The 21,261-nt window shown below is 39.1% G+C and overlaps 1 protein-coding gene across 1 annotated transcript in view; it reads right to left on the bottom strand.

Moving 5' to 3' along the window:
* Positions 1–21,261, bottom strand: part of PDE7B (phosphodiesterase 7B) — a 134,710-nt gene that overhangs the window by 90,553 nt on the left and 22,896 nt on the right. Inside the window, exon 2 of the mRNA XM_009999230.1 lies at positions 18,376–18,436. Coding sequence (XP_009997532.1) covers positions 18,376–18,436 — 61 coding nt within the window. The remainder of the gene's footprint in view (positions 1–18,375; positions 18,437–21,261) is intronic.

The raw sequence follows: 21,261 nt of genomic DNA, 5'->3' as shown, positions 1-21,261 counted from the left end.
ATTCTATAATCAAAATCTGCTGGTTTTAAACAGGACCCCTCAGTAGAAGGGCATCAGAAGATTCTGAGCAGACAAGTGTTAAAGTCTTGGATGTCTGGTTTTTCATACATATGAGCCCTGTCAAAGTCTTATTACCCTCTCTTATTTTCTCCTCTTATTATTCCTCCTCACAGAGGTGGGAACTCTTGAGCTTGTCATCCTTGGGTCCCCTCTAGTTAACCAACAGAAATAGTTAATTTGATTAATGTTAGATATTTACATTGCTATACTATGAGCTGAAAAGAGCTCTGAAAATGCCTGTGTCTGTTCACTGGCAGGAACACCCAGATACAAGCGTTCTTATTGTGGACATATGAAGGTACAAAAGAGGTGAGGAGAAAGCGTGCTGCTTCCCTGGTGATGCTGTGTGCTGTCTGTGAAGAGAATTTACCTCTCTCAGTATTGTGCAACATAAATTCCCTACTTACGAGCTGGGATTCCTCATTTGTACTCTTCTTCCAATGCCCTTCTATTACTTATTGCCTTCTACCTTCTTTCCTTTTCCTAGATTAAATTCCTTCTTAAACAGTGATTTAGTGGAGCAAGATGATACAGTCAAAGGCTCAGAACTAGGATATTTATTTTTTTTATAATAAAGTTCCATCCTTTTATTTATTTTTTTAAAATTGATTTAATGGGTTGTATCTATGCATGAAAATATGTTGGATCTATGCATAAAACATGATTAAACAAGCCTAGGATCTATATGAGTCTTGATATTTTGGCTCAGTACCAGTCTCTTACAAACTTTTTCCTACTTGACTCACAAAAAACCAATCTAGAACTTCAGTCAGGGTTATCTATTCTCATACAGTTATGCTGGGAAAAGAGCTTAAAAACAGTAACAGCTATTCCACAATGATAGAACAAAATTAAATATCTCCAAATAACTCTAGTAGAATTGTTTTTTTCCTTATATAAACCTAAGGAATTGCATCAAATGCCATTTAGATAGCTCAAGTTTCAGGGGACAATTAATGACAGAAACAGTAATTACAGGAAAGGCTACCTCAAAGAGCCTGAGTTCCACATCAGTAACGAACTGTTACTGATGGATCAAGAAGATAAGGCCACCTTTACGGAAAAACGGGAAAGGGTCTAAAAACAGATATTCCTGTTAACAATGGGAAAACAGCTGGAGAAAAGCCAAAGCCTCATTTTTGTGTGCAGACTTTAGGGAAGAAAGTATTGTAATGTATGGCTGCTATGCTAAGAACATGAAAAAACAAATGAGCAAACCGGGAGGCTGGTCAAGCAGAAATCTATCTTTAAAGGCAGCAGACAGCATTGACATGAAGGTTTTGTAATGCTCCTATGGATGGATGGTGGGTGTTTATAATGGGAAACACAAAGGCGTGTGGCTGCAAATGAGAGTGAGCACAGCAGGAATCAGACTTCCTATCACATGATAGAGCGAAGCCTTGAAGCAGGAGACAGACATAGATCAACATTCTGGTGCCAGGAGGTGTGAGGGAGAAGGCTGCTGGGATCTGCAGCTGGCCCGAGGCAGAGAAATTACTTTCTTCAGTATAACTTTATGAGCTTTCGTGTGCTTGTTTCCCTGGGGTAGGAGCTAAAACCTGTTGTGATGTGACAGTCCTTCACTTCCTGGAAGCAGGAGATAGATAGTCCACCAAATGACTAATTGCCCCAGGACACTGGGGCCAAGTAGCCAGCTACTTCCTGGAATCTACTGGGCCAGTCAGTGTGATAAAAACTCCCACTGCAGTTCCAAAGGGATGATTAGGGCTGCTGGGATCCAGCTCCAACACAATTTCAGCAGAGTGACTGCTGAGCAGCTGGGGAGCAGAGACGGGGACGTGAGGTAGGTGAGGACAGGAGTAGCAGAATCCCTGGGTCTTGTGAAGTTTTCTGAAATTGGCAAATTTAGGCAAAGTTAATGATGAACCCTACCTGGATGTCAGATGGAATTTTTATTGCACTTGTCAGGTGAAATGGGTCAATGTGCAGGCAGAACCTGATGGCAACAGCAGGGATTCACTACAGCTGCTCTCTGCTGGCTGGAGCTAGAGCTAGACCTCTGTATCTGCCAGGGAATGTACATGTTCTTTGCTGTTGTCCACTGAGAACTTCCTGGACTTCTGAATTAGGAGAGTCCAAGTTTTACCCTACCAGAGCAATGAAATTCCAGCTCTGTAATTTAACAATAATCATGAAGCCAGTAAATCCCAGCTTTGTTTAAGTAACACCTGGTTAGTTCACATCTCTTAAAAGTAAATGAATAGGAAAGAATAAAGTGGATTCAGCAGCGAATTATTATCTTTGACCACATATTATCCCACAGACGGCCTTATACCTTTAAATATGGGATAATTACGGTTTTCTCCAACAATATCCAATTACATGACGAATAACCTTGGCGTCTAAGGCAGGAACCTCTGATATGCGTCACTTCTTACCTCAAGAAGACTGTTTATCAGAGTTATCAGTGCTGGCTGCTGAAAAATCAGCCTGCTATTGTTACATTCCCATTCAGAGCACGCTGTCTTCAAAACATCCGAGCAGACCTGACAGGCTGGCGGCTGGGAGTGCTGTGACATACTCTACCAGAGGGAACCCCTGGGGGGATTAAACCAACTGCATTCATTGCACTTCCTTCTTTACAGAGTGTGATAATGTAGCTGGGGAATGCAGGGACAGTCTCTCCTGTGAGAGACAAAGCAGCCAACACACAGAGGAAATCTTCAGTGCATATTTCTGATTTGCACTGACTTAATCCCAGGTTCTTGTTAATGCCAGTAGCTGCAATGTAGAGACAGAAATGTCTGCACAGGGGGGGAAAAAAAAAAGTTTTCTTTTATATACTGAGATCAATCACCCTGAAGTACAGTGAAACATGACATTTCTGATTAGCCTTAGATCTCATAAACAATAAAGAATCAAAATTGTTATCAGAACAGGTGTTATAATTAAAATGCTTCCTAAGAGCAGATTAGAAGGTAACATGAATGAATTAGAAGGTAATATGAATTTTGTACACTAACATCTGGTGCTGTGTTAGAATAAGAAAATATTGACAAAATGAAAAAAGACAAGGCATGTATTTCATCACAGAATTGTTTGGAATATTCTTTTATGAAAATAGCTATTTTATATATTATGTATTTAGCAACTTAGCTATATAACATGCTAATTATCTGGGGATTTGCATTTATTATTTTAAAATCTGATTGAACTTTTGGGTTATTGCTTTAAAAACATCTACCATTAGAAAGAAAAATTATCTTCCCAGTCCTTTGCCAGAAAACCAGAAGCTTTTGACTCATGGCTAATAAAACTTTTATTAATAATTAAAGAATGTTGATGATTAGAAGCAGCCCACAGCTGCTGTGCGTAGGTATTACAGATGAGACCTATCAGTCTCTGCTTCTTACTGAATGTGAGAACATGGCATTAGGTCCCAAAAATGTTCCTGAAACAGGATTTAGGAATTCCAAATAGGATTTTGTTCTTAAATCCCTTGAAAACTCCCACATAGATTTTGTTTGATGTTGAAAATGCTTCAACACTGCGCCTGGTGCAAATGTCTTGCTTTGCCTGCTTGCTTTTAAACCTTAAAACCCAGTCAGTGTCTGAGAGACCTGAGTTTGAGCATGCTCAAAAGCCCCTCAGATGGGGGCTGAGCTCTGAAACCACTGCTGCTTTCATGTTTCCACCCTGTTTGCATCCAGAGACGAAGCAGTCATCCACTGGAGTCCCCTTGGTTCACTCCAGTGTTCTCAGCACATGCCAGGTACAGAGTGCGACTCAGCACAAGCTCTCGTGGTGATCATTACAAAATAGGACCAGGAGAAACAGAAATGCCTTTTTTTCATATTACAATAAAACTGTGCATGGAATTTATATAGCAGTTTAGCATTTACATGGGTTATTCAGAAAATGGGGTGGGGCAGATGAAATTTTATTGTCTGCTGGGGGGAATGCTTCTTCCACAGCTTGGAGCTCCCAGCAGTTCTCCTTGCCTGCAGTGTCAGGTGTGCTGAGCAGGAACAGCTTGAATGTGCAGAAAAGAATTCAAGCTTCATTGTGTATGTGTGTGCAAGAATGAAATAGCCTTGTAGTGTAATGGTTATGACATTCACCTAGGATGAAGAAGAACAGGGATCTTGTCTATGCTTCACAATCAGCTCTTGCGATTTCATGGGGACTCCTGGTTCAGATACCACAGTGTAGGAACATTTCTTCAATAGTGTGGGGTTTTGATCGGAGCAGATTATGCTGTAATTTTAAAATTTCCTTTATTTTTGCTTTTTAAGGTTAGTCTTTTCTTCTTTAAGTTGTTTTTTGTTGGGTTTGTTTTTGTTTGTTTTTGTTTTTATTTTAAACTAGCTTTACAGTAGCTCTCTGTGGTTTAACAGTTGGTCAGGTGCTTGTGAGCTAACTGAAATGCAGGAGTGAGATTCCTTAAGTGAACAGGGACTGTTTGTCATTAGTTTGTTCATAATCTTTCTCTAGTTGGCTGATAAACTATATCCAGATGCTTTCAAAGCCCTACTGAGACTGGAGTGACTGTTTCAATACTTTGTAACTATAGAAGACAGAATCTGTCAATTCCTTGTTCCAGTTTTGCTACTTTATTTAGTGGATACATATTTAAGTTCCCCAATTGAACTGACATTTGCACTTCTCAGGCACTTGTGAGACTCAAACACAAATTACTGTGGTATTTTGCCTAGGAGAAATGACAAATAACTTGCCACAAAGCCTTGCATTACACATCAACAAACACTCTAGGGTAGCTTTATGAAGACAAGGAAAATGTAGGCTAAAAACTGTTCTACCAAGACAAAGGCACTCTTTTTGATTATTTGGGAAACCTAACTAAAACTAACATTTAAAAAAGCTATGGTCAAAGGGTAAGGCAGTTGATCATGTACTGGCGCCAGTGGGAAAAGCAGCCTGGCACATGGGAGCAGGTGTTGCCTTGGCCAGCCTGAAATGGATCCTAATCCCTCCTTCATTCTCATCCCTTGCCCAATTAAATCCAGTTTAGAACAATGTGTTGGTACACACTGCACCAAAAATTAAAGGGAATAAAAGACCAAACTCATTATTTTACAACTGGACAAGTCATTTTTAAAGGTACTATAAAAACTGCTCTTACAAAAGATATGCCATAGGAGCATCAGTGAGTCAAGGGTGTTAAGAGCAGAGATATATATCTTGTTGGGCAGACAGCTCCTCCATCAGCAGGATGCTCTCACAAGCTAGGCAACAGCAATGATCTACAGTTGATGTAGGCACTGTCTACATCAGATCCATCACTCCTATTATGTCATCCACATCCATGGGATAACCCAGCTGTGCCTTACGTCATGTCATACAAGTTACTACCACAAAGCAGGGTCACTGCACTTGGGTTGACATCTAATTATTAGCTCTAAGTGACGAAGCTCAATCAAGAAACATGGTAGAAAACTGGACTTTTGGCTAAAAAATATTTTTATCAAAAAGTTCCCTAATTCCACAAGGATTGTTTCTATTTGTCAGAGCAATTTAGGGCTCATTTTCTCCCACATCCCCCCCCCCCATGTTTCCATCTGGAAATACTTGAGTCAGAGACGCCGTAGTGATTCTTCAGGTGAGCCTCAGCGTGTCTGTCTTGTTATCCCATTTTCCTCTGTGACTGAGGTTACTCAGCCAAGCCCAGCCTGCTATGGGGTGTCACCAGGGACTCCTGTCACATGCTGGAGTAACTCAGCAAGAGACACAGTAGAGCACATCCCACATAGAAGACTGAAGCGTAGAGACATTTAATGGCCACCCTTGTAAAATGCCACACAAGCTTTTCTGAATCTAAAGCTCATTACTGGCCAAAGAATTCCCACTAATAATTATTGGATTTGGGTCTCAAGTTTTATTCTTTTACTGAAATATAATTGCAGGATCTAATTTCGGGAAGACAGTTTTTGTTAAACATTTCTGAAAAAAACTCTTCCTCTTCAGCCAGTTTAGATGCATACTTGTTACAAGCGGCAGGCAAGTTTTTGTGCAGAAGAGAAGGAAGGGTAGTGGCAGGAGACTTAAAGACAGAAACTGACTGATGGTCCTTGCCTATGTGAACCTGTACTTCTGGTGCTGCTCCTACTGAGGGAGTTAAATGTGTCCACAATATGAGATCCTGCAGCACATCTTGTTACTCTTGAGGCAGCTCCAGGAACAATATAAAAAACAGATGGACAAAGGTGCTAGGAGTTTAGTAATTCCTGCAGATGATCTTTCCATGTCGAGGAATAAGCTTTCTGGCAGGACAGTGTTAGAGGGATTTATTCTGTTCCCTCTTCAGAGCCTGTTTTGCAGAGGCAGGGCTTGAGGCTGCACAGCTGCCAGCTAAAATCACTCTAGATCTACTACTGGAAATTCAACTAATATTACACATCAGCAATGCCCTCCCCCAACAAAGATTAAGAACAAAAAATGTCAAGTAGGAAACATTCTGGGTGAAGAGAGAATTGTGGTTCTTCTGATTAAAATCAAAATCAAACTCTCTCCCATCCCATCCTAGCATTTCAGAAAGCTTTCCAGCACACATCTGCCTGCAGTTTCCTCTTTGTTTATTCAGTCATCAATTATCAAGAGACTTTTTGTTTTGTCTCAATGAGCTGCACAATTGGAAGCCACTGTGGTATCTAAGATAGTTCTCCATAACCAAAGACAGATTCCTTCATGGCACAGAGAAACTGGATTGGATTAAAATAAAAATATCCAAAACCAACAGAATTTTCTCTGTAATCTGTTCTGAGAGTTACTATAATGTCATTTCCCCTTGTGAAACAAATAATGCACAGACTTCAAAAGCCCTGAGTGTTGTTCTCAAAAAATAGAAAATAAATGAGATTAGACCTCATGATTTATAATGCTTCCATTCCTTGTTTTTTAAAAAAGGGAAAGATGTTAATAATTAAAGTCACTTGCACTCTGATTCTTTTGGCTCGTAAGATATTATGACATGCACTTGCCTAAAAAGGCCTCTAGGACATATTTACAGTGACAGCAGTTGCACTTTTGCCTTGGAAGTGGTAGCTCCCTTGACATATTGTTACCTCTGATTAAACTAGTGGATTAATGCCTGTTGCAATGCTCTCTGCTGATAGCAAGAAATGACAATGGAGCATCTGCCATTCATCTTCCCTTTCCAGCAAAGGTCTGTCCCTGACTGCTATTGTTGCTACAGCATGTAGTTACTAACCAGGGACTTGAACAACTTATGCTACTCCTTAGCTTACTTTAACATCCTCGCAACCCTTTCCATAGGAGCAGTTTTTGTGACAACTTTAGTTTGATACTCAGAGAATGGCAACCTTATTTGTGGTTTCCAAAGCAAAGCAAAATAGTACCAGCTTAACAATGATTTTGCTGTACAGCAGATACTGATCCAAGTCTGTAAATACAAAACAATGGGAACCAATAGGTAAAGAAATCAGTTTCCATTAGACAATCTGCAGGGCAGTTAGAGGTGAGTGAGGTAAAATCTCTGTCTTTTTCTCAGGCAAGCAATGACCTGTCTCTTGACAAATGCTTGTCTCAGTAATCAAAGTGCCAGAGCACATTCAGGGACTTGATAAAATGCCTGGTCATGTACCTTAACTATAAATTTGTCTTCCTACTTCTGAATAAACCTGAAATACATCCCACAGAGTGAAAATGCACAGGCCTCTTTTTAAGATGATGTTCAAGATTTCATATAGTATTTAGTAACAAAAACAAGACAAAGTACTTACACCTTCATAGGCTGTCTTCACTTACTGGTACCGAGCTGGCTGAAGGACACTGAAAATGTTGTCAGCATGGTAATGTGCTTCTTGCTATGATAATGTTATACAATTCTGATGTCAGTTTATTACACTATTTTCAAATGAAGAAGTAAATTCTAGGCCCTTAGTCCTTGCTTTCTTCTAAGAAATGCCTAGGAATAAAGTGTATTATGCTGCTAGTATTTCTGAGTTCCTTTTGTTAGCACACTCTGTTATAAAATGCAAAGATATTACAAAGTTAATTTGTATTGTGTATGCATGAACAAAATGTGAAGATCTCACTATTTTATGCCAATAAACAAAGCTCCAGAATATTGATAATTAGTTTGAATTAAGTGTCAAATGAAATTCACCCTCTATAAACTCAGTGTGAAAGCCTGACCTAGAGTTAAAAGACATTTTACCTGAAGTTTCAAAAGGATAGTATTTCACATTGGACTAAATCACATTTGACAATCCCCACAGACCTGTCCTCATGTGAGGGTATAAGACAAATGCCTGAGGGAGTTTTAGGTTGGAGAGCAGATTGGTTGAGTTAAACAGCCCCTGCTGAAGACCCAGTGTCTGCAGTGTATATGCTTTGGAGGATTTAGTTTGGACTACTTCTATTCTATCTAATCTATTTCCATAGAGTAAATGCCTAGTAGCAGCTACAAAGCAACAGAAGTGCTTGCTCTGTCTCATGTAAAAGTTGTCCAGCTTGTCTATTCTCAGACTGCTCCATAATGCAAGTCAAAATCTTGAGTAACTTGGGATAGCATCTCAAGAACACACTCCTGACCCAACCTAAAACACTAACATAGGAGAGGCTATACAGTACCCTCCTAAAATGTTTTACTAGGCAATGAAATGTGTATTTAAAATGTAATTAAAATCAAAACCATATTTCACATATTAATGGCTGAATTTAATCTTCATATCCAAACATTTCACGATACAGTCACATTTTCTACCCATAGGACAGTGTGATCATCAGGCCAATCTGGACCCTTCAAGCATCTGAAAAATCTTTTATCATGCTTTCAATTTACTTCATTCAACTAAAATTCAGGAAGTACTCAGATATGAGAAAAGGTCCTGCAGCTGTGTCACATGGTGAGAGAGAGAAACTATGACTTCACAAAGGCAATGAGGAAAAGAATTCAATTAATAAAAACAATTTGCTGTCTACATTACTAGAAGTATGTGGAAAACTTGGAAGCTGCTCTTATATTCAAAACCAATAAATTATCTTACGGATGAGGCTGATTAGCCTGATTTTCCATTATCTTCCATAGTTTAAAACTTTGAACACCATGAAAAACAATGCCTGCACTCCAGGTGTAAGATTAATCTTCTCTGACTTCTTGCATCCACTGAGAGAGTAATAAGCATTATCTGAGCAAGGTTACTTGGAGCAGTTTTAGACAGCTGTTTTGCAATGAACTGAGTCTTACAGAAGTATCTCTTTCTCATTATTTTCAATTACAAGAGGGCAGATTAGATGATGGATGTAGACTTAAAATAAAAATTTATTTTACAGGTGTTTACAGACGTTCTGTCAGATGAACTGCACCCCAGCTATCTTTGGCATTATTGCACCCACTGAGAGAAATGCCTTATAATGGAAATCCAGTAGGATTTTCTGTAAGAAATACAGTTGTCTCTTGACACGCTGAGATTCGGAAATCCCATTTCTTGTTGCTAAATCAGGCTCCCTCCTTTAATACCAATATTCAGAGTCATACTCTGTGATTTCATAAGCCCAGAGCCTCAAGTATTTGGATAAGATCAAGGTTTGAGCATGTACAGTGCTCGACACTGTGACTGACCCTAGCATGGGAATATATTTCAGTTTATGCATTTTTTGGCTTCAGTGAAAATATGTAAATACATGTTTAAGTAGTTTGACAATCAAGGGATAACCTAAGAGATGAACTTACTGCTTTTAAGAAGTATGAGACATACCAGAAAGCAACAGGGTATCATTAGAAATTATAATTTATTACGGAAAAAAAAATAAATTTAAAAAATTGGAAAAGACATTTTTAAGCTGAAAAGTTTATGAACACTTACAGCCAGGAACAGAGTGCTCCAAAGCACAGGAATTCCATGGCTTTCTCTGGCAGGAATCTCTGTTGTTGAGGGTAGGTACACAGCTAACTATAGGAATTTCAGAGACTGTAAAATTGCAAGGTATCACCAAGGAATAAGTAAAGAAGCAAAGATTAATTGACAGAGATGAGCCCAAATAACAAAATATAAGTTTGAACCATTTAAATCTAAGTTTGGAATTTTATATTGGGAGATTTTATTATATTAACATGCAGGCATGTCTGGCTGTAAAATGGTGGGTACGCTTTCTTTTCCAGTTTGGTCCCATTAATAGATCAAATAATTGCTCCTTTCTCCCCTTCACATTTTTTGAGAGTGTTATTACAGCAGTATGGTTAGTCACAGCAATTTTCTGTAGAGCAAGTTCTTTGGGTGAACACAACCTACTCACAACAGTTTGGACAAAGAAGATGGGAGATTACATGAATGCAGTCCAGGTTTAGGCATGAGGGAAGGCACGAGGCAAAATCAAACTGAGAAGCAGTAGACTGAATAGGTACTTGGAATCCTTTTTCCAACAGAGGATCAGCAGTAACTCATGACAAATACCATGAAATAAGATATGAGATCATCCTCAGTAAATCAATCAAGCATCTGTTTCTCTGCCTTATCTAAGAAGTGCCTAGTCAAATAAAAGGAAAGGTCGGGGAAACAAAACTCAGGATTATCCTTGTCTTACATGTGTGTGCTCTTCCAGATCAAGTACAAGTCATGGGTCCCTTTGTTATCTTCCTGGAGCCATACTCAGCATTTTTCTTTGTGCAGGGTCAATGGGTGGACCAGCACCTAATCCAAACCTGCATTACCTTTGTTTTGATGAGTAAGATAAAAGTGGGTGCTCTGGGTTTTAACTACTTAAGGGTGAGGAAAGCCCAGAATTCAAAGTTAAAACTTTCATTAAATTATTACATACATGGCCAGCAGAATGCAATGCTTCTGTCTGCAGCATGTTTTGGGCAAAAAGGGGGGTACTCCTTGGCTTCACACTGCACTAAGTTTGTGAGTAGCTGTAGCCACGTTTTGAGTGCAACTGCTGGACAGGACTTACAAACCCATGTTTTTTTCTAAATGTGGTATGTGATGAGATCCTCAGCCAAGTCAAAAAGCCTTTTTGATAGAGAAGGTGAAGAGTCAGGGGTTTGGAGTATTTTTATCTGGGGAGGGGAGCCTTTTTAATCGTGTCTCAAGATTTGGTATGTCAGCTGGATCTTGTGGTGCCAATGAATGGCTGTTGTAGATGTGGGAAACACAGTAGCTCTCCCTTCTAGAGTAAACCATCACGGTGTGTGTCAACATATAGAAGGTGCAAATCCACAGTGTGTTCCCTCCAAGTCCCCCAACACTCCCATTTCTTTTCTGCACCAAGCTCAGACACATGGTAAAACTATATACATTTCAAGTTAACATTTAAGCGATAGAAAAAAAAATCACCAGAAGTTACACTTAGAAAAGTGTTCTTTATGCATACTCTGAATGCCAAGGCCAGTTTTTTTGTCTCCTTTAGTACCCTTCTGAAAGGTGCCTGCTGCAAGACAAGTGCTTTCAGTCTGATCTGCTGGACAGAACAGGATAAACAGGTGGTCACTGTCACTCAGCTGCCAGACTACATAATTACCTAAAATAGTAATTAAATAAAAATTACTGCAATAATAAGATGGTTTTAGAGAACTGCTCTTGAAAATATACTAAGGGCAATCGAATTTTCAATTTATTTTATCTTTTTTAAAGTTTCTTAACCAAATTTATCAAATAGTCATGAAGCTAGATGGATTTGATATTTATGTTCTGTGTGGTTTTGGGCACAAATCTCATTACACTAAAGTCAAAGAGTTCCTACTTGTTCAGTGTGAAACCATAACAGAGTGATGAAGTGGTACAATGACAGCGTATGTACACTGTAAACTCCCTGACAAAGTGCTTACACCTCATACTCACCTGTTCACCACTTTCTGTCTCCAAGCTACACTCAAATGTGGGCAGCCTGAAGTCTCCACTGGGGCCTTCCAGATAAAGCATGGGGCAATGCAACAAGTTAATGGAGAAAACAGGTGAGATTTAGAAAGTACTGCATTTCAAGGCTAGACAGTCAACTGATGGTCTTAAGTGACATGAAGGTGCAGGAAGCATCTATTTTCATGGTGGCTATGTCACAGATATCTAACTTTAAAAAATGTATTTTTTAGGAAAAAAAAGGACAGAAAAAATATTACAAGTTACTTGAAAATCTCAAGTTGTCATCTCAACTGGGGAAGAACATTCTGGAAATGTTATCTACCTCATACAGTTCTCATCATTACAGGTTGCTGGCAGAGAGACTTTCATTAGCAGTTACAGCATAAAATAAAACTGTAAGTGCTTGTAGCATGGCCTTCTGTGTTTAGATTTGAATTTACCTACGTTAACAAGATATCAAAAAGAGACATAACGTTTATCTTTCCGTATGCATTCAAACCTGCTTCCCTTCATCCTGCATTGCAAGCTGCTCATGGAATAGAAGCCTATCTTTTTGTAGGAGACATCCTAGGCTTCCTGCTCCCACAGCTATCCTGATGGTCAGCATAGCAATGAGTATAGATTTCTTGAGAGTCAGTGAAGATTTTAGACATTTTTTCCCATAAACATATTGCTTAATTTTACAAAGATTAAGTCATGTGCTTATTTAATGTCATACTTATTCTGCATAAGGTCAAGTGCATGTGCAAGTCTTCGAATGACTGCTATAAATAGTCCATACATGTGCTATTTAGAACTCCATTGCTCATGCATGCCTACCAGTTCCAGCAGACGTTCTGTGTGTGCAAGAGATGAAGGGTCACATTTCAGCTGATGTCAGTGAGGGCTCCAGAAAGCTTTGCAAAGCTGCAGAGCTTGACCTGTACAGAACCGTTCGACTACCTGCCTTGCTTCTTGCTCTCCCTCCACCTCCAGGGCAAATTGACACATTCAACTATTATCCAGTATTTATTTTTCCCACTAAGTTATACGGATTGTTACCAAATTCCGTTTTTCAAAGTAAATTTAAATAGATTTTTTTTTGCTTTTTTGGTGTTGGTTTTTTTTTGTCCCCAGTGGAGGTGGTGAGTTCAGCCGTCCTGTGAGGCAGCCAGAGCCTGGCCTGTGCCCCCAGCCCTGGTTTTCCACACCGTTGTTATTCTTGCAATGTTATTCTCTCTGAAGCTGCAGCTGCCAACTCTGTTCAAATGTGTGCTGGTTTTCTCTGCTGTGGGCAAAGAGCCACCACGACTGAAGCTGGATCCATGACATTCATTTCATGGCTAAATGCCGATTCCTTTAACCATAACTCTCCACAGGTAATGAATGGTGGAAGGATGCCACAAAGCAGCTTTTTTGGGGGAAGAGGGAGGTAGGCACTTCTCTGTGCTGGAATATGAAAAAGGTTGTTGCCCCTAAGCAACAAAGTTATGTTCTCGTAGTCTGGGTAATGAAAAAAAAAAGGTGCCAGCCCTGACCTTTCATTTTTATTTCTTTTCAGATTGCTTTTTTTCTTGGATGAATTTTAAATGGCTATTTGTGAGGCAAACACTCTTACTCCAAACAAGGATTCATCTGTCTGCTTTTGCAAGCATTAAGTCTACACCAAAAGGGAAACAAAACTAACTCACATTATTCCTGTCTGCATGGAATTTACAATAATGAAAACAAAGCACCTCAGCCATTTGCCATAGGGCGTCTCAAAGGCTTCTGTTTTCATCTTACTAACTAGCTCCTAAAAGGAAAGCAATTCACATTTTCCTTGGAAAAATCTCTGCAGACAGCAGAGTTAGCCAGCAAGAATTGTGACCTCTTCAAAATCTACCCAGTGTTTCAGTAGGGTGTAAAACCTGAATCTGATGGTAGAAAACTGGCTATTGGAGTAACAAACCAGATTAATCTGCTTTTATCATCCACCTCCCTTACTCCACTGTCATCAGTAAGGCTAAACAGATTAACACTGATGGGATCATTTAATTTTGTATGTGTTACGATGAGTGCAGCTGCCTACTTTCTGTACAGCAAACATAAGCATAAATGTACCTATTACGTAAAAACTAGTATTTATTTATACACTAAAGTTTTTTTTCTAGTTGGCAGAACTATTTCCTTCCACACTAAAACTAGAGTCTGATATGGGAATATTATTCTTTCCAGGATAAATTAATAAAATTTGGTGCTCTGCCAAGTAGTGGTTACTCTGCTTTGGACACGTTAGTTAAGATGTGAGAACTGGTAAGTTGCCTTTACTTTGGCCTCCTCCAAGTTAGTATGCAATTCTTCCCAGCAGAGTTAATTAGCTTAGGCATCCAACCAGCAATTTTCACAGCAAACTAACCCAATTATCTCTGCATGATACAACTTTGTGTCATGTCTGAGCCCAGAATATGTCTGTCTACATATGGGAAAAGTTAACCACAAGTTGTGCCATTCAAAATAGCAGTGGGTGCTCTAGGGAGAGGGATAGTTCCCTTCTGCCCTTCATAATATGAATACCTGGACTAATAACCAGATAGTGAGTACCTTGCTATGTGCACAATTTTTTTGCCAAATATCTTTTTTTAAGTCAAAATTATTGTAAGTAAAGAGCATGAGGAGCCCACGGTTCTGACTTTCCAAATGCAGTATAAAGCAAGAGATTTTTTACATCAAGTTCAGTATTATCTAGTAATTTGGTCACAGCTGAGTGCCCTCACTTCCTTGGCAACAGGGCTTAAGCAGAACAGTGCAGGTCTTCTACCTTGCAATGGAAGTGCTGATGAGCTACCACTCCAGAGAGCCTCAAGAGATTAAAGGGAAACCTCTGACAACACACTTTCATCATCCAGGTAGTATTTTTATGACCTGCATTATTATAGTAGTTCAGTTTCTCATTGTACTTATTAAGTTATTCCTGTTGTTCCTAAGAAGTGAGAAGTACATCTCTCCCCATTTTTCAAAGGAAAATGGATTTTCAGGGATGTTTAAAGCCTTGGCCAATGCCAGGCTCAAGAAAACTGTGACAGATTTAGGATCTGAACATATCTTCAGGAGGCTAAGGTGGGCCACTGACCGACTTTCTGCTGTGACAGTTACAGAAGTTGTATTTCTTCAACAAGTGTAACATACAGAGTTGTAAACAAGCACAATATAAAGCATGAAAGGAAAAAAATAATTTTCTGTAAGAAAGTTAGTACACAAAATTATACTGATGCTCTGGGCAGAGCACACAGTTATTACCTATTATATCCTTAGGAAGCACCACTAAATCATCATTTAATTTAGTTGTTCAAACAATTTTTCACACTTGGGTTAAAAATACCCATCACTCCAATGCTAAAAGATGAGGCATTAGGCTGATTCTTTCAATTGTAACTTCAGGTTGAGTGATATCTAATCAGTACATTGAAAAGTTACCTACTTTCACTGTAGCCACTGTTGGCATTTCTCAATCTATTATCTCCTGTTTTCCAGCAAGAAGACAGGACTACATAAGAATCTCACTGCAAACGTCTCTTCCTCAACCTTTATAGAAAAAGAACCTCATCCACATAATCCATGCTACCACAAGGAATGTGGACTCAGTAGCAATCCTAGCAGCATTCCAAAATTCTTTAAACTTGAAGCTAATCCAGAACCAGTAGCAAAACACAGGTACAAATCTTTTCTGACAAAAACAGCTGTTACCATTTTAGAGTACTGCTTGAAGACAACAGAATAATCAAATCATAAAGGTTGGAAAAGACCTCTAAGATCATCAAGCCCAACCATCAACCCAATGCCACCATGCCCACTAAACCATGTCCTGAAGTGCCATGTGTACATGTTTTTTTGAACACCTCCAGGGATGGTGACTCCACCACTTCTCTGGGCAGGCTGTTCCAATGCCTGACCACTCTTTCAGTAAAGAAATTTTTCCTAATATCCAGTCTAAACCTCCTCTGGCACAACTTCAGGCCATTTTCTCTTGTCCTAATGTACAGTTCCAAGTACAGACTGGCTTTGCATCAAAGACCCCTGAAGAAATACAGTCAGTAGTCCAACCTCCTGTGTTTCTTTTCCTACTAAACACTTAGCCACTTGCACTTGCATGGATTTGCCCTCTAGACTTCCATCAGCACTGTCACTGCTAAAGTAAATGACAGCACAATTATCTCAGCACATTTCAAAGCCATGTAGCTGAGAAGCATGTCCCTCTCTGACTGCACTTTTGCTTTCTTCACTAGTTATACCCACAGTCGTTATCATGCCAGCTTTGCACTGACCAGTGACAAACTTTTGTCTTTTGGTCTCTTGGAAACTCAATTCCCTTGTAAAATTTGAAATTGGACACTACATGACACATTCAGCAGAAAATCATTTAGGTTGCATGACTTCTGGCTGCTGCTCTTCCATACAGAACTTAGGATGAAAGGAGAGGTACCAGCATGGACACCTGCTGGCTGTATAGTGCTACAGAACCACACACATTTCTGTAAGAAATCACAACAGTGAATTTGTCTTTAGTAGCTGCCCTCAGAGTGACCACATGATGTTAGTTTCTACTTCCCATACCTCTTACAGAGCCAGTTGTGAGATATCCACTTGCACTTAGAATAACCTCAGCTCTGGACACGAACTGGGATACCCTGGGGTGAAATGTAATATCCTACATTGTATATGACAGCATAGTCCTTAATTTGTTAGAGACACCAATGAATGATAACACCAGGGGAAATATTTGAAAAGATGAGATGTAGCCTCTGAGAGCCAGTCACACCTTTGGCATGACCCCTTGGAGTAATTTTTACATGGCTAGCAGTTTCCTTACAGTGCACAGCCTATGTTCCCATTCTTGCATATGCATATATTACAAGACATAGATAAGCATATACGTAATGGAAACAGGATCTTGTTCTGCTCACTGTTCCTAAAGAATCATTTGCACTAAGGGTGATACCAAACTCCCAATTTTGGACTGACATTATAAAAATGCCAAACCTAATGGTGAACCAATCTGTGCAGAAGACTTTCATCTTCCAAGTAATTTTTTTGTTCTCAGTTACACCCCCCCCCACCCAGCTTTTTTTTTTTTTTTTTTTTTTCCTACCGGAAAAAAAAATTTGAATGGATTTAACTTCCTTAAAACACAATTTCTATAACCTCAAGGACATTATAAAAATGCCAAACCTAATGGTGAACCAATCTGTGCAGAAGACTTTCATCTTCCAAGTAATTTTTTTGTTCTCAGTTACACCCCCCCCCCACCCAGCTTTTTTTTTTTTTTTTTTTGCCTACCGGATAATAACATTTGCATGGATTTAACTTCCTTAGAACTACAGTTCTATGATCTCAATGGTATTTAAGCTGTAGATTACAACCGGCATGATAAAGGATCACAAGTATATCTTTTCTGTCAGCTTGTTCCATTCAGAACCTCTAACCACAGCTCATTGATGTAACAGACCATTACAGCCCATTGTGTCAGTTCATCTGGTGGGATCTGTGCACTATAAGCATGACAGATTTCCTCTGCAGCAATTACAGTCTATTGTGACAATAGGATTTAATGAATATAAACAACAAACCACATAATCTGTTATTACAGAACACAGCTATGTACCCAGATGGGAATTAAATTCCTAGACATTGCCAGTTGCAGTGTTTAAAATTGTGACTATATCAATCTTTGTGTTATTAGATGCAATGCTCTAATTTCCAGCATACATTTATCTCAAGCCTAGCAGGTGAAAGGTCTTCAGAATTTAAAGCCTAACTGTGAAAGTGTGCTGTGATTTCATTTTTTCTGAGTTAACATTATCTTTTAGGTTTTCAGATGTTCACTCCCTGTCTTTCACTGTGACAGTATCATGCTGTTAAAGTTTCAGTACCAGCAATGAAGATGAAACAAGTAAATACAATAAAATCGGCTGCAGAAATTAATGAAACATACCAGAACATTACCAAAGAACAGACACTTCTGCTTAATCATAGTCTTTATAAATGATGGGCAAAGTGCTGTGCCAATGCAAATCCGTAAAATCACAGTGTTTGAAATTTTGCTGATTGATGCAGCTGAAATTCTAGAGGGATTTGATATATACTTGTGAAATTCAAACTCTTTTTCAAAGTGCATAAATGCTCCCCTACTCTCAAGGTGTGCAATCTACAAAAGTTAACATTTTCCGTGGGCTCATTTTAAAAATCTGGCCTGATTACAGAGATTTTCAGCTTTCAAATGTGAGCTCTGGACTTGAGTACCTCAGAATTACAATTACAGTGTTGGCACAGCTGTATTTTCATCCATGTAGATGGGCACTACTGGAATATACACATGTTCTTTTTGTTTAAGTAATTGAAAACGAAAGAGTAAATTACTGAGGACTACACGTGGGTGAGCTGCCTAAATGCCATTGTGAATCACCACAGCCATGATCATGTACTTTTGAGAAGAAATCCCCAGTTAAACACACTTCCACATAGTTGTACCAAAAGGGGAAAAGACTCTTACCCTTACCTAGCATGCGAACACATTTGGCATTCTGGTCAGGACTATCGAATGAGATTTCTCCGCACCTCTGAAAAACAAACCCAAGAAGCACATATTTAGTTAAAGACTCGATGATTGATAGTACCCCTGTCCTTGTCCTCTAGTACCTCTGTTTATGTCTGGCATTAGAGATTTCTGAGGGACACTGTTAAAAATAGCAAAATCAAAATATTTTCAAGTAGCCAAAGTCTGAGGAAGAATGGGCACTGCCAATATGCAAGGATGGGTCAGCACTGTATTCCAGGGTATTCAACAAGGAAAACTCCAGGTAACACCTCTCACCTTTGTATCTATGGCTTAAGCTACTCCTTCCCTCATCCAGTTACTCTTCATTAGCATCAGATCTAATTATACAGGAGGCCTCATTTACCACTGGCAGCCATTAAGGTATACTGAGTCAGTTGTCACACTGCTGCACCCTAAACAGGATCTGTGAAATGGCCCAGTTAAAAACAAAACAGCCAAGCTGGTGTAATCATTTGTATTTCTGTAAAACAAACTTATTTAAAAAAACACACCAAACTGTTAAGATATTTATTACTGAAAGCTGTCAACTCACAATGTTTGAACTCTCTGTAACACCTATGAGTATAATTGTTTTGTTGTAAAGTGCAGGCAAATTACATCTGTATGCTAACACGTTTGGTTAAGAAAAACAATATTCACGTGTACACACACATTATCAGGGCTGATATTCTGTCCCTATACAAACCCAGTAAAGGAACATCATTAGAATTAGGATCAGAATACAAAAATGAAAAAATGTTGGGTTGTTTTCAAAGAGAAGACATCAATTTTCAGCCCTTTATGCAGACAGGCATGTCAGTTTAGCTGCCAGGAGGAACGTAATTGGTGTGGCTCATGGGTCTGATCCAACTCCAATTACAGCCAGTGCACAGATCCTTCAGGTGCTACAAAAATTATGCCATTTTGTATTGCTACTCTTAGTGTTCGTGATAGGGGCTTAAGGACAGTCTCATATTTTATAGGTGAAAGTGGTCTGTACTTCTTTATCTGCATATTTATGCTTTTGGTATCTATGACCAAATGGGAATAAAAGCACACTGGTTCAAGTTTGGAAAAACAGATCTATTCATTTCCCTTCCTCTTTCTTTCTCTCTCACACAGTTGCCTTTTTTCAACACCTTTTTCTCCTCTATGTAAGACAAAGTCGTTCATACTGTCTCTTCCTTTTTTTGTTGTTGTTCTGTTAATAAAAGTGACAATTACAGCAAATATTAAAGTTTACAAAGAATCAGGTAAGTAAAAAACCCCAGAGCTTCAAAGAAGATGAAACAGATGAAACAGTTTAATAAATGAACAACACATTTGGAACTTATTAGTTTTAAAACAGCCTTCATCTCCCTCACACTGAAATAAACACAAATAAACAAACAAAAGCCCATCTCCCACACAGAGTCTCTTCATATATCAGTACATCTAAAAAGAGCAAACAGATGCTTGTATTAACCATCCTAGGTGGGAGCACATACTACTGAAAGACTGCAAAAGAAAAACAACACCCAGCATTTCAAAGCTATTGTTATGAATGCTCTTATAGGAGCTCCCTGACAGAAGACAAAGATATTTGCTATTTATTCTCCTAGGTAGAATGTTAAGATCTGTGCATCTTTGCACAGAAATGTCTCAGCTTCATCTTCATGACCGCAAGTACACTTAGACAAACACAGATTGAAGAAAGCACATCAAAATTTGCTGTCTGCCTCACCCTTGAATTTAAGCTGCTCTTTGAAAACTCTTGGCTATTTTTTATTTAGTCTCTCAGAGGTATTGTATGTTCCAGACATACTTATATAAACATCACATTTCAGGCTGGCACACTATGTCGTACAATATCTAGCAATACTCACCAGTCCTACTGTTAGGAAATTGGGAAAATGGCTAATGTTCCCCAGAGTGCCCTAACTTCCCACTGGATACATTATGGTGACTGATGAACTTTGAAACTTTGCAAGACTCAGAAAACTGTATACAAGTTCATGGGCTTATCTGAATCCTCTTAACCCCTGAAGCCCACGGAATGCAACGAGAACCAAGCTACAACATTCAGCCTGGGAGATTTTTCACTGCTACCACTGGAGCTGGAAATAGCAAGAGATAAAGCTTCAGCAGCAGTTTAATTTCTGAAGCCAGTAAAAGTTCATAGGTACACACTAATGAGATGAAAAATAAACTGTTACCAAACTGCTCAGAGTATTTAAAAAAGGCTAAGTTGGATCCAGGATGTGTAAAGTGGCACGGAAATACAGCAGGCACTAATTTTTTCTCATCAAAAAAATAGAGTTGTTTGGGCATTTTTGCTGTTAGCAGATATTTTCCATGAACAAGAAGAAAGGAATGACTTCAGGATTTAATACTTAGGATTACACTGAGGCTTTGCCGCCACTGCTGTGAATTCAGGCCAGGCTTGGATAAAGTTCTCCTGTCCTTTTCTTGGCCCAACTTACTTCCCTTTCTGGTTTGGGTTTGTTCCACCTGCTTGTATATTGCGGCTGGTACTGAGAGATGAGGCCAAGAGTCAGTAGTGGATCCACCAGAAAGCAGGAACAGGAATGTGACATTTGATGCTGGTTACTCTACTTCTAAATTTCAATCAGTCAGAAAGGAGAGAGAGGAGGAAGAATAACCTGGACATAGGCAGACCCACTGCACACCTTCAGATCACCATGTATGACTGTTGAAGAAGCTGAGAGACAAATATGACATCTGTTTTAAAGACTGGCTAAACAGCCTCTAGAAGCTGCTGCTTATAAGCAGTCCTGGCTGCATTCATAGGAGTCAGGTCAGGAAGAAGATACCAGTTTTCTGTTCCCATTTCAAAGAAGAAAGAGT

This window comes from Chaetura pelagica, unplaced genomic scaffold (genome assembly GCF_000747805.2).
Source record: "Chaetura pelagica isolate M959 unplaced genomic scaffold, ChaPel_1.0 scaffold90, whole genome shotgun sequence".
Lineage (NCBI taxonomy): Eukaryota > Metazoa > Chordata > Aves > Apodiformes > Apodidae > Chaetura > Chaetura pelagica.
This window is presented reverse-complemented; position numbering and strand designations above follow the sequence as displayed.